Below are 19,115 nucleotides of genomic sequence, written 5' to 3' on the forward strand. Positions count from 1 at the left end.
TAGCTTTGCGATTTTCCCGGAATCGTTCAAAAGTTTAAATTTCGATTCCTAGTTTCGATTCCCAGTCCGCTGACTGGAAGAAGAAACCGCTTAACACCAACGAAGAAGCGTCCACCGAAAGTGTTGGCATAACCGAGCGAGTCGAACATGGATAGCGTGCGTCGGCGGTCAAAAGTGTTGCTTCAATTTTCTAAATAGAACGAAATCTCGGCGAAATGCAACATTTGCGGCAAGATTGTTTCGTGCTTAGGAGGGTGCACGTCGAACATGATAAAGCACCTCCGAGTTCATGGAGTAGAAATATATAAATGTCTTTGATGCGCTGCTCCGACCGTCCTCCGCTGCCTCTTCCTCTGGCTCCGACCCCCAGCCTGGCAATCCACACGAGATCCGATTTTTTCATATCCGATCTGAGCCACTTCCAAATGTGGTTTTAAATCCGATACATATCCAATCTCTGAACATGCGACCTACGTCTAAACGCGCATATCCGATTCCTATTGTAATTCCAAGCCATCAAACGGCGAGGGCGGCATGTTTGCTCACTAAAATATAGCTTCAATGTTGTATTATGAAGCAGCCGTGCATGTATGCACTCGCACTAAAAATTCGCAGCTCAATATTAATGTGGGAACTTTGTCTAACATGAAAGAAATTGCGCACACACATATATTCAGCAGCTTCGCACGCGCGTGCTCTCTCCATTGCTCGCTCGAATTCATTCAAAAAAACGGAATTCTAAAACTAATAAATGTAGATAAAATATCAAAAACAAATTATCTTTATTTTCCAGTCTATATCCGTTCAGTCAGAATTCGCGCTGCAATACACCCATGACAGCTGTTAACTTATCCATTCTGACAGGCTAATCATGGCCAAACATGAATTATATAAATAATTTTAATAGCACGCCATTCAAAACCCGAGGATCTACTATGTGCATTTAAAACTATCAGTGACGATCATTTTGGGGCAGGAAGTAGCCTAATGTAAACACAGATATCGATACCAGTCGCGTCTAAAGTGAGTGTAAACACACTGGCCAAAAAAAAATCGGATATGGTCAAAAGATCGGATTTGTGCATTAAGACTTGCAGTGTAAATGCAGCCATACACTCATGTGTAAATGTGTTTTCAATATATTCATAATTTATAATATTTATATTCAAGTTCATAGATTTGATATTTATATTGTAGTTGAAAACAGCCCTGTGAGAAATTCATAAGTAAAGTTCATAAAAAGTAAAAAGTTCATAGAATTAAAACTGATGGAGAAGGTCAGACTATTTCCTTCAGAAAGACCGTTGGTTAGGTAGCTCATTTAAAATATCCTAAACTTTTTTTTGACCCTGCCTTTTTAAAAGAATCTGAATCGAGAATCGTTAGGAACCGGAATCGAAACAAGGAATCGGAATCGTTCAAATTCAAACGATACCCAACCCTAGTCATAAGTGTTTCAAAACGTTTCGAAATTTCAATGGTTCACGTGACTTTGGCAGTTTGATACACGCTCCGAACCACTGATTCGAAACAAAAGAAGCTTCATGAAGCAGTATTTTGAAATCTCCCCTCACTATTTAACATCGTTATTTTGTTTTTTTGCTGTCAATGGAGGCCTCACTGAACCATCTGATTTTATCAAAAATATCTTAATTTGTGTTCCGAAGATGAACAAAGGTCTTATGGGTGTGGAACGACATGAGGGTAAGTAATTAATGACAGATTTTTTTGGGGGGGTGAGAAATAACCCTTTAAAATAAAGTGTAACCAAACAACGAGTATAGATATTATGTAAAGATCAATCTTAATGATACAGGATTATCATCAACATTGGAAGTATTAATCCAATGTCTCTCTCTATATAGACATTTCGACCGGCTGCCATGGTGATCGAGCGTTCTTCGGACTTTGGCAAGACTTGGCAAGTGTACCGTTACTTTGCTTATGACTGCGAGGCCTCCTTCCCCTTCATCTCTCAAGGACCCATGACCAAAGTGGACGATGTTATCTGCGATTCTCGCTACTCTGACATTGAACCCTCAACTGAGGGCGAGGTGAGCGTCTGGAAATTTAATGCACTTCCTGTGAATACTTCCTTGGATTTTTCATTGACTCTTGTTCCTTTTGGTTCTGAAGGTCATCTTTAGGGTTTTGGATCCAGCCTTCAGGATTGATGATCCCTACAGCCCCAGAATCCAAAGTAAGGACACAAACGAAAAAGAACCAGTGACCTTTTCTTTAAAAACATACGTCCTTGTCGTTAAGTGCCCTAACAGACCAACCAAATGGTTGTATTACTAACTTCTTGCTTTCTGTAATTTACGTTTCCCTTCTATAGACATGTTAAAGATCACTAATCTGAGGGTGAAGTTCACTAGGCTGCACACTCTCGGGGACAACCTTCTGGACTCACGTATAGAGATCAAGGAGAAGTACTACTACGCAATCTATGACATGGTGGTCAGAGGAAACTGTTTTTGCTATGGACACGCATCTGAATGCGCCCCCATTGATGGAGTTGGAGAGGCCGTGGAGGGCATGGTGAGTGTTATCCCAAGTCATGCCAAAGTCATTCTTTATTGTAGTTATTTTACTATCTTAAAGGGTCCTAATTTTGTTTTAGAGGTCTCCTACAAAAAGTTTACATGCATCCAAGATCAAAAAACACTTTAATTTTCTCATAATATACATTTCTCACACTATCTGAAATGGTACGATAAAAGATTCAGTCTCTCTAAAACCCTCTGATTGGTCAGATGGCCCAGTCTGGTGTGATTGGTCTACTCTGCTCTGATTGGTCAGATGACCCAAATTCACAAATTTACACACTACATGTTAAGGTAATATCTAAGAAAGCATAATAGAGGTGGATAAATTAAGCTATTAGTACATATATTTTTTTTTATATCGTTCACTATTATTATTTTTTAAATTAAATTATAATCATATATTATTTGTATTATTTATATTATTTAATGTTATATAACCCTTTTTTTTAATCACATTTAAATTAATTCCAAGGTTTTCCCTCCAGTCACCACAAATTGACTTAGCAATTGTAAATGGCTAGAAATTTAATGTTGTGTTGAAAATGAATAGGCCATAAATACAGCAAATTTAGAGGAAGTAGTTTTTGATTTATGCCACATTTAAATGGAGCAGATGCTTTTGTGGCTTTTTTAACCTCCGGTTTGAAGAAAACATCTCACAGACATTTGTCATGGAAAGAAATCGTTTGAACTTCCATCACAGTCTGCTGCTAATTCAGTCTGGATCTGTTTCACATTAGTATGAAAGTATGTGGCCCGCCTCATGGTTTCATTATTGAATAGTTTACAGTGCAAATAATCATGTGGCAGAGAAAATGCACGCAGAGGGTCTTGTTCGAGTATCTTTTTTGGTTTTGTTTCATTTATGTTTGAAGTTGTAGTAAGTGTTTCTACCGGTTTATATAAATGATTTTTAGAGCCAAAAACGAAATATACCAAAGGAACGAGGTTCCTGTTTAGTCTGTCATCTCCTCTGTTTACAGTCCGTCTGAACTGGGATGCATCTCAGTCTGTTGCTGCTCTTACAAAAGTAATAAACTGAAAATACATACAGATCTCAATCTCACTAAATTTTTATGAAGTATTTATTGAAGTGACCCCTGATTGTCTCTAGGTACAAAGCAGTTCCAATGAAAGATCACATAGATTTTGTTTAAATCTGCGTATGTGCCAGAGCTGGAGTTTGTTTAATGTAGTCCAGATGCATCAGTATAAACATTTCCTGTTGCCATCAGGTTTCGGGCCGGATTTGTATGTTGTGAGAAACTGCATCTTTTACCTAAGTTTCTGTTGTAGGAAGAAACGTTTCACAAAACATTTCAGGGTCTCAGTGAGAAGTTAGCTCTCCAAATTTTCATCTTCTGTTTATATTTTTTGGTGCTTCCAAGCATCCTGTACCAAATAGTATCAATTTGATTACAAATATTTTCAGTGTTTCGTTATTGGTTATCATTATTATGTCTGCTTTTGCCTTAGGTCCATGGCCATTGTATGTGTAATCATAACACCATGGGTCTGAACTGTGAGCGCTGTCAGGACTTCTACCATGACCTGCCATGGAGGCCCGCCGAAGGACGCAACACCAACGCCTGTAAAAGTATGATGTTATGCTACGTTAAATCATGGGTCAATGAAATCACGCTATTTTTTTGGTCAGAATCTATTAATTTATCTAAAAAGGTTACACAAAATCATGTTATAAAATGTGGTACAAAACCCAAAAACTTAATATTTAGGAAGTATTTATGAAATAAGTAATATGAGGACATGTGTCTTAATCGTCCTAATGCACAGTAAGGAGGAGAGTTTGAGTGACCAAAGACTCTCCAAAGATGACAGCTGGAGAATTGCTGAAATTAGTTGAGTCTTGAGTTTTAGAAAGCCTAAAAAAATTATCAAACAGCACCTACATCCCCACAAGTTGTTCGGGAGGCTTACAAGAAAAATACTCCTCGCTCATCCAAAAACTCCAGCATATTCAGCTGTCAGACACGACTGGATCTTCAAAAGGGACCTGGTTTTATGTTAAGATGAAACTAAAAAAAGAGCTTTTTGGCAGCAAACCAACCAGATTTTACCACATTATAGTTTTAAACAACATTGTTGTAGTTCTTTGTTGTACAAATTTTACCGCATTATAGTTTTTAATTGTTTTTGTTGTACAAATTTTACTGCATTGTAGTTTTTAAACAACGTTCTTGTAGTTCTTTGTTGTACAAATTTTACTGCATTATAGTTTTTAAACAACGTTGTTGTAGTTCTGTGTTGTACAAATTTTACCAAATTATAGTTTTTAAACAACGTTCTTGTAGTTCTTTGTTGTACAAATTTTACTGCATTATAGTTTTTAAACAACGTTGTTGTAGTTCTTTGTTGTACAAATTTTACCAAATTATAGTTTTAAACAATGTTGTTGTACTTTGTTGTACAAATTTTACCAAATTATTGTTTTAAACAACATTGTAGTTCTTTGTTGTACAAATTGTACCGCATTAGTTTTTAAACAACGTTGTTGTAGTTCTTTGTTGTACAAGTTACCGCATTAGTTTTTAAACAAAATTGTTGTAGTTCTTTGTTGTACAAATTTTACCGCATTATAGTTTTTAATCGTTTTTGTTGTACAAATTTTACCGCATTGTAGTTTTTAAACAACGTTGTTGTAGTTCTTTGTTGTGCAAATTTTACCGCATTAGTTTTTAAACAACGTTGTTGTAGTTCTTTGTTGTACAAATTTTACCGCATTATAGTTTTTAAACAACGTCGTTGTAGTTCTTTGTTGTACAAATTTTACTGCATTGTAGTTTTTAAACAACGTTGTTGTAGTTCTTTGTTGTACAAATTTTACCGCATTGTAGTTTTTAAACAACGTTGTTGTAGTTCTTTGTTGTACAAGTTACCGCATTATAGTTTAAACAACGTTGTTGTAGTTCTTTGTTGTACAAATTTTACCGCATTGTAGTTTTTAAACAACGTCGTTGTAGTTCTTTGTTGTACAAATTTTACCGCATTGTAGTTTTTAAACAACGTCGTTGTAGTTCTTTGTTGTACAAATTTTACCGCATTGTAGTTTTTAAACAACGTCGTTGTAGTTCTTTGTTGTACAAATTTTACCGCATTGTAGTTTTTAAACAACGTCGTTGTAGTTCTTTGTTGTACAAATTTTACCGCATTGTAGTTTTTAAACAACGTTGTTGTAGTTCTTTGTTGTACAAATTTTACCGCATTGTAGTTTTTAAACAACGTCGTTGTAGTTCTTTGTTGTACAAATTTTACCGCATTGTAGTTTTTAAACAACGTCGTTGTAGTTCTTTGTTGTACAAATTTTACCGCATTGTAGTTTTTAAACAACGTAGTTGTAGTTCTTTGTTTTGCAAATTTTACCGCATTATAGTTTTTAAACAACGTTGTTGTAGTTTTTTGTTGTACAAATGTTTCTGCATTATCTCACTAACATTCCCTTGCTTCGTTTACAGAGTGTAACTGCAATCATCACTCTGATTCCTGTCATTTCGACATGGCCGTGTATCAGGCCTCGGGTAACGTGAGCGGTGGCGTGTGCGACGGCTGCGAGCACAACACCATGGGACACAAATGCGAGCAGTGCAAGCCGTTCTTCTACCAACATCCGGAGAAAGACATCCGCGACCCCAACATCTGCGAGCGTACGTGTTCCCTCTCATTTCCTCTCCTGTCATTTCCTCTGAGCTTTTTTCCCCATTCAGGCGGCTGCTTCTCCTCTACCTGTCTGGTCTAGTTTGTGATATGAGTCTGGTCCAGCTGTTCTTTTATTCATCTCTGATTTGGGAAGTAGAAACACCTGGGCTTTGAAGTAGTCCGTTACCACAGGGCAAAGCTCCGCCTTTTTACAAAGCACACGCGTCTACGGTTTCACATTCCTCTTTTGTTGTGGTGACTGAGGTTTTTAGTTTGAAACCTCTGACCACAAAGCAGAAATGCAGTCTGTGAATTTTACACAAAACTTTGATAACAGTTTACAATAAGATTCATTAATATTAATCTAATAATTAACATAAAATAACAATGAGAAATACTTTTTTCATTGTATGTAAAAAATTAATTTTTTTCCTGTCTTGGATTTTTGAGATAATGTATTCTTTTACGGTCTTAAAATTGTTCATTGTTTGTTAATGCAATAACTGTTAACAAACTAAATTTTGTTGCAAATTGTTACCAATAGTTTGTTGTGCGATTATTAATGCTAAACAATGAACTTTGTTTGGCTTGAAAAACTGTGATATATATATAATGAGATTTTTCTGAGCTGCACTGATACACCATAAGAGCCAGCATGGCTTCATTTGTTAGTTTTCCCATCTGTCCACAGTTCCTCCCATTGTCTTTAAGTATGCTTTCTGGATTTGTCTTTTCCAGCCTGTAACTGTGATCCGGTCGGCTCTCTCAATGGCGGAGTTTGTGATCCGCTGACAGACGTGTCTCTCGGGCTGATCACGGGTCAGTGCCGCTGTAAGCCTAATGTGGAGGGAGAGCGCTGTGACCAGTGCAAACAGGGCCATTACGGACTCAGCGACGACCCTCTGGGATGTCAGCGTAAGTCGACGGCTCACACAATAAAGCAACCAATCAGTCTAAATCCAAACCATTTGAGAATTACTTTGAAAGGTCTTCATAACTCTAAAGAAAGATATTCTTGTGTTGTTGTTACCCAGCATGCACGTGCAATGCTTTGGGGACAGTTCCAGGTGGAAGCCCATGCGATACGGACTCAGGAAACTGCTACTGTAAACGCCTGGTTACCGGAAGGAATTGTGACCAGTGTCTGGTGGGTGTTCTGCTTCCTTTATGAGTTAATTCATATGTCTTTGAGCAGTAAATCTGTAAGTTGTTTTATTTAAAAAATATAAAATCTTACTTTTATGGTAATTAATGTAATATTTATTATAAAGCAATAATCACCAAGAATCACCAGTGAATTTACAACAGCTAAGGCTTGTTGTTAGAAACGACGTGGAGCGGCTCCCATGGGGCTTGTTGCTTTTATAAAACGGTTAGTCCATAAAAATATTTGTTTTAATATTTAGACTCAGTGGCACAGTAATACTGATGAAATGAGGTTTTTAGAGTAATTTACAACAGCTTTGAACAAGGCTTAACCAATCAGATTCAAGGACTGGAACTAGCCGTTTTATTATGTAAATTATACAACAGTTTGTGCCAGTGCTTGAATTTGATTGGCTGATCAGTGTTCTAGTAGCCCTGATATTCACTATAATAGCACTTTAGCTTGTGTAAAAAATCTTAAATTGTTATGAAATTAAATTATTAAAGTTGTTTTTTTTTATTTTATATATATATATATATATATATATATATATATATATATATATATATATATATATATATATATATATATATATATATATATATAAGCATTCTATTGTGTGAAAATGCAGTCTCTTTAACAACTGCTTACATTTTGCTTCTTGTGAGGTCTGTTATAAACACTATGGTGTTCAAACGGTCTTTTAACAAGTCTCTCTCTCTCTCTCTCTCTCTCTCTTTCTCTCACACTCAGCCTCAGCACTGGGGTCTCAGTAATGATATGGATGGCTGCAGACCATGTGACTGTGATCATGGTGGCGCAATCAACAACCAGTGAGTAAAACTACTCCTTTCTGTATGTAGTTCTTCTTTCTGCCTGAATCTCTCATTCAAATTCAGTTTTTATCACTATTATTATAGTTTATAATGTAAGGGATTTGACCAACCCTGATTTACCAGTGTGAACCCAGTGTTACCTTAGTATTATTTAATTATCTGATAGATTTCTGTCGCTCCATTGACAAGCTACACAACTACCACTTTGACGCTCTAAAAAGTTCATAAAGAGCTCGTAAAACTAATCTGTTTGAATTGAGCGGTTTAGTCCAAATTTTCTGAAGAGACACAATCGCTTTATATGATGAACAGATTGAATTTAGGCTTTTATTCACATATAAACATTCATCAACTCACATATCAGTTGTGTTAAACAGAAACTCAAGCATGTTTGCTTGATGTGCGAGAACCAATGAGGTTAATTCTCATGTGTTACGCAGTTTGAGCTTCTGTTTATGTTTGCTGATCAATTTTTATATGTGAATAAAAGTCTAAATTAAATCTGTCTGTCATATAAAGTGATTGTGTCTCAGGATATGTGGACTAAACCGCTTTACGATCTCTTTATGAACTTGTGTAACTGTCAGTTATCAGTTTCATTTTTGGGTGAGCTATCCCTTTAAAAAGTCTAATCTGAATTTTAGGCCTTAAAATGTCTTAATTAAGATTGGTTATTGATTGTATTATGACGTTAAAGGTGTAATATGTAAGATTTTTGCCGTAAAATATCCAAAAACCACTCCACTAGGCCAATGTTATATATTTTGTTCACTTCAGTACTTACAATATCCCAAATGTTTCCAACTATTTGTAAATCATGAGAAAATTGCAACTTTAACCAAGGCTCTGGGACGTGTGAGGAGTCGCCTGTCATTTGCGTCATACCCACGTTATCCTCAGTTTCCGCTTTTATTTTGTAGAAACCATGGAAACACCAAAGACGCTTTAATATATTACATGTTTTAATAGGCAAGGGAATAACTGTTTTGAAATATTTATAGACAGAAAACTACTAATAAAAGTCCCGCTGCTTGCGGTGTGTTGCGCATTCGCTCCAGCGGCCTTGTTCAGCTCCCATAACACTCGGTCCTGCTCTGCTTCATACTACAGTAACGTTAATAAACGCATCCATGAACACGATTTTTTCGTGAGTCCTATCCTGATTGTTTCCACCGGCTGTGGTGTACAGACCACATGTCCCAAGATTCCGCGCTTTGTTTTGAATAGGCCTCTAGCGACCTCTAGCGGACAGAAATCTTACATATTGCACCTTTAACGTTACTTTTAAAATGTTCTAAACTAAATGCTTTTTGGGATACATTTTTTAAATGTGATTTTGGGAGAATTTTTTTTTCTATCATGCTATAACAAAACAAAACCAACATGAAACCAATAACCAATGTGCAAACTGTGCAGAATTTATTATATTTTATCAGAATTTATTTATATTTTATTTAGCACGGCCAGGAAGTTGTGGTGTCATGTGTGGGGTAACCAGGGTCTTTTTTATTTTATTTTATTTTATTTTCAATTTCTTGTTACACACAGAGAGTTCTGTATTGTCATATTCGGTTGAATGTTGATGTTGAACGTGAATAAATTAATTTACTTTACAAGTAAATCTGGGACTTTTCTTACTTTTTTGGACGTGAAAGGACATGAGAGGTCTTAAATAATGGTCATTAAAAGACCTTAAAAGTATTACATTTACCTTGTAGAAACCTGCAGAAAATACATTTTCATAAGAACTCGTAAAAACTTACTTTCTCCTCCTACTGTGCTGTCCTTCTTATAAGTTGTATCAGCCTGTTGAGAAACTACTGGCAGGAGGCCTGAAATAGCAATGAAAAAGAATGTTTCTTAGTCTCAGATTAAGCCCTGAACTGGCAATATCGCCCAATAAGAAAACTCTATTTACATGAGTTACAAAGGGAGGCTTTAACTGCAGTCCAACACTCAGTCGGGTGCCCTTTCTCACAGGTTTTGTATCTTAAATGTGTGTGTGTGTGTCACCGGTAAATATTTCCTCCTGAGCTATTTTTCTCCAGACCTTTCAGAAGAACCATCTAAACCTCTTGACTTTTCTTTTCCCAGTTGTTCTCCTGAAACAGGCCAGTGTCAGTGTCGCGAGCACATGTTTGGCAGGCGCTGTGACCAGGTGGAATCTGGTTTTTACTTCATCGCTCTGGACCACTACACTTATGAAGCAGAGGACGCCAAGTTTGGACCAGTAGGTTTCTTCATTATTCTCATTTAACAAAGTCCTCATTTGACCCAATGCTTGACCCAAATATCTCTCCATCTCCCTGCAGGGTGTGACCGTTGTCCCGAGAACACACCCTCAGGACAGATCCCCTACTTGGACAGGCATTGGATTCGTGAATGTCCCTGAAGGTGCCTATCTTGAATTCAGCATTGACAACATTCCCTACTCTATGGAGTATGACATCATCATCCGATATGAACCACAGGTGACTTCCTCTACAATTACATTGTCTAATACTCGTACTGACATTTGACTTTTGAAGATGTCTAACTCAAGTCAGCTGGGACATGTTTCATCAGACCTCTCTTGAGTTAAAGGGTAAGCTGACATCTTCAGCAGGCTTCACATCATTACATCATGTTTTTGCTCTTTCATGGTCTCTAGCTGCCAGAGCAGTGGGAAGAAGTGTTGATGACTGTCGTCAGGCCTCGTGTCATTACCGCCGACAGCCGCTGTGCCAACACAATGCCCGATGATGACAACCAAATGGTGTCTCTGCATCCTGGATCCAGGTATGTTGCTGCGTCCGAAAATTTTCCACCCCCATGCAAAGTTCTAGATTGCATGAATTACTTGCTTTTGATCATGAAAATACGCAACGTTAACTGTGTTTAGAACCTGACACTCACTGGGTTTTGGAAGCCAATGTCTTTGAGTGTTGAGAAAGTCAATTCTCTTGGTTTTACCCATCAGGTATGTGGTGCTGCCCAGGCCTGTATGTTTTGAAGAGGGCTTGAACTACACCGTGCGCTTGAGTCTGTCTCTATACTCGGCTCTCAGCGATATGCAGTCGCCATACACGCTCATCGACTCGGTAGGCTCCTTCTCTTGCCCTCAAAACAGAAATACTCAACTGCATTGGAATAGTCAAATGCTGATCGATTGATTTCGATTCTTGCCCTCAGATCGTCCTCATGCCACACTGTAAAAACCTGGATATATTCTCTGGCTCTGGATCAGAGGGTGGGGATCTGGTGACCAACAGCGCCTGGGAAACCTTCCAGCGTTACCGCTGTTTGGAGAACAGCCAAGCTGTGGTGAAAACCCCCATGACTGATATCTGCAGAAATTACATCTTCAGCGTTTCGGCTCTTCTGCACCAAGGAGTTAAAGGTATACAAAGTCAAATGATTAGTTATGTTTGCTAAGAATTTCCCTGAGAAAATAAAAAAAATGTAGTTCTGTTATCAAATATGGTACTTCAACTTGATCTACAAGATCTTTCCACTTTGTTTAAAGTGCACACACATACAGCTACTCACTCTGTCATCATCGCATAAGGTTGGCTCCATTCTCTAACCACAAAGGCATCCCCTTTTCCCTTTATGATAGACGTGCCAGTCTTCATTCTGTCATCGTTCATTCAGCTTTCATTTTCTTCCGTCTGCTGTCTCTCAGCAGAGGTGCTTTCCTGCCTCGTGTCAGGGCTTGTAACATAATTATACTGCCTTACATGCTTCCTGTCTGAGACTTTACAATTTCATCAACTGTCAGAGCAAGAAGAAAAGCAAAAGAGATGGCTAGAGGCATTAATCAGAACAAAAGCTTTGCTGACTATGAATGTTTTCGGTGTGAAAACGTTCACTTCTACATGATAAAATCAAACATAACAAAAACACTCTACTGCTAGAAATATGTGTTGAAGTCATACTTTAAGAATTTTTTGAAACTGTAACTTGTCAAGCTTCATGTGATAGATAATGTAAAAACAACAGTCATACTCCTTTCTAGGAAAAATAGGCTAAGGGTGACCAGATTTCTCATGGTGGAATATGGGACGGGTGAGCAGAAATTTACAAACAATATGACAAATACGATAGAGATACAAATTAAAGGTGCAATATGTAAGAATTTTGCAGTAAAATATCCAAAAACCACTAAGCCAGTGTTATATATTTTGTTCACTTGAGTACTTACAATGTCCCAAATGTTTGCAACTATTCATAAATCGTGAGAAAATTGCTGTTTTAACCAAGGCTCCGGGACGTGTGAGGAGTCGCCTGTCAATTGCGTCATACCCGCATTACCCTCGGTTTCCGGTTTATTTTGTAGAAACCATGGAAACACCAAAGACAATTTAATATTTACATGTTTTAATAGGCAAGGGAACAACTGTTCCCTTGCCTATTATAACAACAATTGTTGTTATATAGCTCAACATGTTTAGTCTTATTGTTTAAATCAGTTTTCTTGATTGCGAGTACCATGCTTTACCATGCCTCAGAGAAAAACACTATTTTGTGAAGTAGCTAACATAGCATAATCAGATTCAGCTTTATTTTTAGTATCAGTAATACAGCATTTTCTCCATCATACAATACGTTTTAAAATTAATTGCATGCCATTTATCAACACAAGCCATCCAGTATTTAATATGATATTCTAATATCGATCTATCTTACTGCAGTGTGCAACAGTGTCTCACAGCAGCCGCCGAGCGAACGCACAAAGTAACGTTATAACATTTTCAACACACTCAAATGTATCTAATATGATAAACAGAGCTGCGTTACCTCATACTCATGACCGGAAAAGCGGAAGTATAATATAACTCTGATTGTATTTGTCTGAAAGAAGAAAGTCATATACACCTATTTTGGGGTGAACTTACCCTATAATAGTGAAATAAATGGTAAATGTTAATATAATGCATGGACTTTTTAAACAAATGGATCTTGTTAAAAGTTGCATATAGTGGCCATTTAATGGTGGATCCAATATTCAAAACCGATATCCGATTAAGACAAAATGCTTAAATATTGGAAAAATAATTGGTCGATATCTAGAATGCAGAGAAAAGATGGATAACTCAAAATTGTGGAAAAAAATTGCTGGAAAATTGGATCAGATCAATCCTGACAATTTAAAAAAAGTTATGTTCCTTTCTTTTTCCTGTTTCTCTTAGCCTGCCAGTGTGACCCGCAGGGTTCTCTCAGCACTGTTTGTGACCCGAGCGGTGGGCAGTGCCAGTGTCGCCCCAATGTGGTTGGCAGGAACTGTGACAAGTGCGCCCCAGCTACCTTCCTTTTCGGGCCGCAAGGCTGCAGGCGTAAGTACAACTTGCCAGTGGACTCTTTTCACATTTCTGGGGTTTGTCAGAAGTCGTCATAGTTGGGTAAACTACTACAGTGGTGAATGAAAACTACAACAAATATTTTTTTTTTGCGTTCTCATTTGCTCCAGTAGAAAAAAAAAATATATAATAGCATTTCTGACTTAACAAAAGAAGGAAAAATATCGAGAGATTGCTTATGTTGGTCAGATGAGAGAAAAATGTCAAATTTGCCATCACTCCGTCAGTGTTAACTGTAGTATAGATTGTGCCATGTATAAACTATTTCTAAAATGTGTCTCTCAAGCGTAATTCTGGTCTCTGGTTATTTAGCATGTGATTGCAGTCCCGAGGGGTCTGTCCACTCTTTCTGCCATGAGGCCACGGGTCAGTGTGAATGTATTCCCGGAGCGTATGGGCGGCAGTGTGACCGTTGTCTTCCTGGACACTGGGGTTTCCCTAACTGTCGCCCTTGCACTTGTAATGGCCACGCTGAGCAGTGTGACCCTCACACCGGACAGTGTCTGACCTGCAGAGACCACACCACTGGCCACAACTGCGAGAGGTTTGTTACGGTTTTCTTTGTTCAACATTATTGATCAAAATGTAAGCCTTTTACTCATCAAATAATTTCCGCAGGTGTTTGAGCGGCTACTATGGTGACCCTGTCCTGGGCTCTGGAGACCACTGCCGCCCCTGCATGTGTCCTGACGGACCCGGCAGCGGCCGGCAGTTTTCCGGCGGGTGTTATAAAAATCTCGACTCCAACCAGGTGTTCTGCGTCTGCAACCAGGGATATAAAGGTAAACACCAGACACCTTACTTGATTTATAACAGCATCTGTCAAAAACACTGTAAATTTCCTTTATCATGACACATGCTACAACTTGTTATAGTTCAAACGTTTAGAATCTTCAACGTTTTTTAGGTTTTTGAAATAAGTCTCTTCTGCTCTCTTATTTGATCAAAAACACAGTAAAACATTAATATTGTTAAATATTATTACCATTTAAAATTACAGTGATACATTGATAATATAAAAAAAGTGCCTTAAGCACCAGATCAGCATATTAGAATGGTTTCTGAAGGATCATGTGACACTGAAGACTGGAGTAACGATGCTGAAAATTCAGCTTTGATCACAGGAATGAAATACATTTTAAAATATATTCAAATAGAATACAGTTATTTTAAATTGTAATAATATTTCACAATAATATTCGTTTTACTGTATTTCTGGTCAAATAAATGCAGACTTGATTAGCATGACATTTCTTTTTAAAAGATTCCAACCTTTTGAAAGGTAGTGTATGTGGAAGAATATGGTAATATTTTGACTTGAAATATATATTTCTTTAGTATCTTGCAATATGTAATTTTTTAGTAGTGAAAGCTGTAATTTAACACACCTCCTCTCATGTTGCCCATAGGTGCCAGGTGTGAAGAGTGCGCCCCTGGTTATTACGGAAACCCACACGAGGCGGGCGGAGAATGTAGGGCTTGTCAGTGCAATAACAACATTGACATGACGGACCCAGAGTCCTGTGACGCCCGCACGGGCGCCTGTCTCAAATGCCTGTACCACACAGAGGGCGAGGGCTGCAACCGTTGTAAGCTTGGTTATTATGGCAATGCTCTGACCCAGAGTTGCAGAAGTAAGTTTTTGAAGAAATCAGTTTCCATACTGCAAATTATTGAATTTTTATTGACAATACAATTATTATTGCCAATACGATGCCTGATTAATAAATTTTTTTAAAACATGAAAAGTTTAGTACTTTTGAAATCTACTTTAACTCTTTTCCCACCAGCGTTAAAGTTAAAGTTGCTAGCCAGCTTCAGCATTTTCGCAAAAATGTCATGGCCTCCAGAATATTTTGTAAACAAAAACAAACAAAAGAAATTATACAAAAAATTAATTCTAGCTTCATGCATTCTTTTTTATCAACACTTGTGTGTATGTAAGTGTCATGAAAAAAAACTAAGCTAAACAAACTAAACAAAAAGCTGAGAAAATCATATTTTTGACAATTACTTTGTCCGGATTAGATTCAGAATGATGATCAAAACACAGATTGAGTAGATCAAGTCCCATCAATATACCCAAAGCTTCATAGTCCTATACCTTTTTGTTATCATTAGGCAGTTTTGATTTATATGCTGTTTAATGTTTGATGATTGTGTTATTTTACACGTGCGTAAGCAATGCTTCTATCAGAGATGGTGTTATTATTGGGAGAAACAAGGGTCAGTGGCTCTACTATTGGAGAGAGCATAATGACTAACTTGGATCACGTGTGCCTTGATAACCAATCACATTACAGACTTGACATCATTGAATTTCATTCAGAGTTGTGCGACTGTCAATCACTGTGTGCGGATACCATAGAAATCAAAGAGAAGTGCCGTAAACTGAATCATACCTGTCGTGCAATTGTCTGTGACTTCACTTATAAACCAGCATTTGTTTTCGGTGTAAACTCTAATTAGCTGAAATGATAATCTATTTCCTCACAAAAGCAGGTTTATTCAGCATAGTGAAGCCACATCTCCATTGACATCCATTAAAAAAAAATGCCTCTGGTCTCAATCCCTGCATGCCGCAGTGTTAGCAGGCATTACACTTTTTCTGGCTAAGTCTGCAGACTTGAGATGGTCCTCACTGCAGAACACGAGATCCAGGGGGCGAGGTTGGATCCAACTCCTCCCACTTTACATATCCCTAAACCTACCCGTCTCCACCCCTTGGATCTAAACCTACCCATCTCCACCCCCTGGATCTAGATCCAGCTACTCCCACTTTAGATATCCCTAAACCTACCTGTCTCCGCCCCCTGGTTCTAAACCTACCCATCTCCGCCCCCTGGTTCTAAACCTACCCATCTCCACCCCCTGAATCCAGATCAACTCCTCCCACTTTACATATCCCTAAACCTACCCGTCTCCACCCCTTGGATCTAAACCTACCCATCTCCACCCCCTGGATCTGGATCCAACTCCTCCCACTTTTACATATCCCTAAACCTACCTGTCTCCGCCCCTTGGATCTAAACCTTCCCATCTCCACCCCTGGATCTAAACCTACTCATCTCCACCCCTTGGATCTAGATCCAACTCCTCCCACTTTACATATCCCTAAACCTACCTGTCTCCGCCCCTTGGATCTAAACCTTCCCATCTCCACCCCTGGATCTAGATCCAACTCCTCCCACTTTACATATCCCTAAACCTACCCATCTCTGCCCCTTGGATCTAAACCTTCCCTGGATCTAGATCCAACTCCTCCCACTTTACATATCCCTAAACCTACCTGTCTCTGCCCCTTGGATCTAAACCTTCCCATCTCCACCCCTGGATCTAAACATACTCATCTCCACCCCCCGGATCTAGATCCAACTCCTCCCACTTTACATATCCCTAAACCTACCCGTCTCCACCCCTTGGATCTAAACCTACCCATCTCCACCCCCTGGTTCTGGATCCAACTCCTCCCACTTTACATATCCCTAAACCTGTCTGCTGTGGAGCATTGAGGGCACATATCGACCGCAAAGGGAGCACTCACGAGCACCCTTCTGAGACCTAAAATTGACAAATGGGACACCCTACTGTCTCGTGGACTTAATGGACACATGTACACAGCAGCCATTGTAAGTCCACAAGACCGAAAGTGTAATGAAGTGGGACCTATCTCTTGTTTCTGCTTCTTTTTCGCCTGTTTTGATCCGGAGAGTCTGTACTCTTTCAGAAGATGTGTAATAGCGCCCCCTACCGTATAATAGCCAAATACAATATAAAAAATACAATTTAAAAAATGGTTTAAAAAATGTACATATTGTGCATCTAGTGTAAGTATGGTTTAAAATGTTTTGTCCTTTTCTTTCCCAGAGTGTGTGTGTAATAAAATGGGCACTGCTGCGGAGACGTGTCCCTCTCAAGGTAACTGCAACTGTGACTTAAACAGTGGACAGTGCCAGTGTCATCCCAACGTGGTGGGCCAGCACTGCGATCAGTGCGCCCCGGACACTTGGAACTTGGCCAGCGGGAAAGGCTGTGAGGCCTGCGACTGCGACCTCAACCATTCTTTTGGCTCTTCCTGCAATGAGGTTAGACCACATTCACAGCCATCTCATGTTTGGGATAGTAATAAAGTGCAGATTTTCTGATGGATTAATCTGTGTTTTTATCCTCTGTGCTGTAGATTATGGGCCAGTGCTCTTGTAAACCTGGATTTGGTGGCAGAACCTGCCGAGAGTGTAGAGAACTGTTCTGGGGGAACCCTGAGGTCAAATGTCACGGTGAGTTCTGAAAAAATGAGAAATATTAGTGCATTAAATTACCCAGTGAATTATGATAGTTCTTATCATTTAACTTTAGTATAATGTGACGTATTTCTCCATACTAGTGCTTTCCAGCACTGTTCTTCATGAGCATTTGAGTGTGTGGTTAAAAACTAGCCTTGAGCGCCATCTGCTGTTAAAAGTAAGCTCAGGATCGATTCGAGAGAGAATCAATCCAGAATCATTGTATCGCAAATCAAGAATTGATGTATTGTCCTAGCCCTATTGCACACCAATAAATCGTTAAAGTTATTTTAATTTAATTTTAGATATTAAATTTTAATTATCACTGCTAAACATGAAATAAACCCAAAGAAAATAACTAAACGTTTTGCTGACCGTGGAAACACACCAATTGTGAGTTCTGCCAATACTCTAAACCATAACTGTAGGCAACCCAGTTTTGTAGGAATGTGTAGCAGAATGGAAAAGCCCTCGACCCACTCTTTGATTTGCCCCAGATGTGCGTGACCATGACGAGCTCGTGGGGGGATCTGTCGAAGCCTAGCAATATCTTCTCTACTCCCACAATGCACCTTTGTACTTATGGGCTTTCCCCTTATGGGGCCATTAGAGTCTGACGCAGCACCTCTTCACAGAAAAGAGTTTTTGTCCTCTCTCTGACTGATTTTGTGGCTGTGCAGACCATTATCTTTGAAAATCTATTTGAACTTGATGAAGAATTTCATGTGCTTTTAAGGAAAAATGGTAAGATTCTGATTGAGCATCAACTATCTAATGATCTCCTTCAAGATGGTTGTGAAGCATTTCATTAGAACTTCAAATAAACACTACAATCTCTGCCCAATTAACAGCTCATAATCAAAGGTGATATATGTAAATTATGACAGCAATACCTACAGCATTTCCAACAAGTCATATAAACACTTTTATGCTATGTTTTTAGAATTAAATGAAGGAAACTAAATGCAGATTTATATTTTTTTGCACAAACGATTACGTTATTAACCCATTTGGCCGTCAGCAGAGCAGGTTTTGGACTCTCTTTGAGCAGAAAAAGCGGTGTGCTAACAGAGATCTGTTCCACCCCCACACCAATCCATTTGTTTAAAGAGTCCTGATGGAGCAGGAAGCCCCCCGTGCTCCTCTAAGATCCAGTTACCCCTCTATAACCCTGCTGTTTACTCGCCCTCAACATGCTCTCCTTCTTCCAACACAGGACTGAGCGTTTGTTCAGCTTGGGCTGTGCTTTATGTGGTTTTCTCTTACTAGTTTGGTAATCTTGTGAAATCCCGAGCTTTAAGTTCTGT

General features: G+C 38.6%; 1 protein-coding gene across 1 annotated transcript in view; it reads left to right on the plus strand.

The window, feature by feature from the left end:
* lamb1a (laminin, beta 1a) overlaps positions 1 to 19,115 on the plus strand; it is a 42,423-nt gene that overhangs the window by 11,304 nt on the left and 12,004 nt on the right. Inside the window, exons 5-23 of the mRNA XM_067378797.1 lie at positions 1,866 to 2,054; positions 2,137 to 2,200; positions 2,339 to 2,541; positions 4,026 to 4,146; positions 6,023 to 6,211; positions 6,942 to 7,118; positions 7,238 to 7,350; positions 8,104 to 8,183; positions 10,281 to 10,416; positions 10,499 to 10,657; positions 10,837 to 10,964; positions 11,146 to 11,266; positions 11,358 to 11,565; positions 13,358 to 13,501; positions 13,838 to 14,069; positions 14,144 to 14,307; positions 14,935 to 15,159; positions 17,393 to 17,610; positions 17,706 to 17,802. Of these exons, the coding sequence (XP_067234898.1) occupies positions 1,866 to 2,054; positions 2,137 to 2,200; positions 2,339 to 2,541; positions 4,026 to 4,146; positions 6,023 to 6,211; positions 6,942 to 7,118; positions 7,238 to 7,350; positions 8,104 to 8,183; positions 10,281 to 10,416; positions 10,499 to 10,657; positions 10,837 to 10,964; positions 11,146 to 11,266; positions 11,358 to 11,565; positions 13,358 to 13,501; positions 13,838 to 14,069; positions 14,144 to 14,307; positions 14,935 to 15,159; positions 17,393 to 17,610; positions 17,706 to 17,802 (2,968 nt within the window). The remainder of the gene's footprint in view (positions 1 to 1,865; positions 2,055 to 2,136; positions 2,201 to 2,338; positions 2,542 to 4,025; positions 4,147 to 6,022; positions 6,212 to 6,941; positions 7,119 to 7,237; positions 7,351 to 8,103; positions 8,184 to 10,280; positions 10,417 to 10,498; positions 10,658 to 10,836; positions 10,965 to 11,145; positions 11,267 to 11,357; positions 11,566 to 13,357; positions 13,502 to 13,837; positions 14,070 to 14,143; positions 14,308 to 14,934; positions 15,160 to 17,392; positions 17,611 to 17,705; positions 17,803 to 19,115) is intronic.

The sequence above is a fragment of the Chanodichthys erythropterus genome, chromosome 24 (assembly GCF_024489055.1).
Source record: "Chanodichthys erythropterus isolate Z2021 chromosome 24, ASM2448905v1, whole genome shotgun sequence".
Classification (NCBI taxonomy): Eukaryota; Metazoa; Chordata; class Actinopteri; order Cypriniformes; family Xenocyprididae; genus Chanodichthys; species Chanodichthys erythropterus.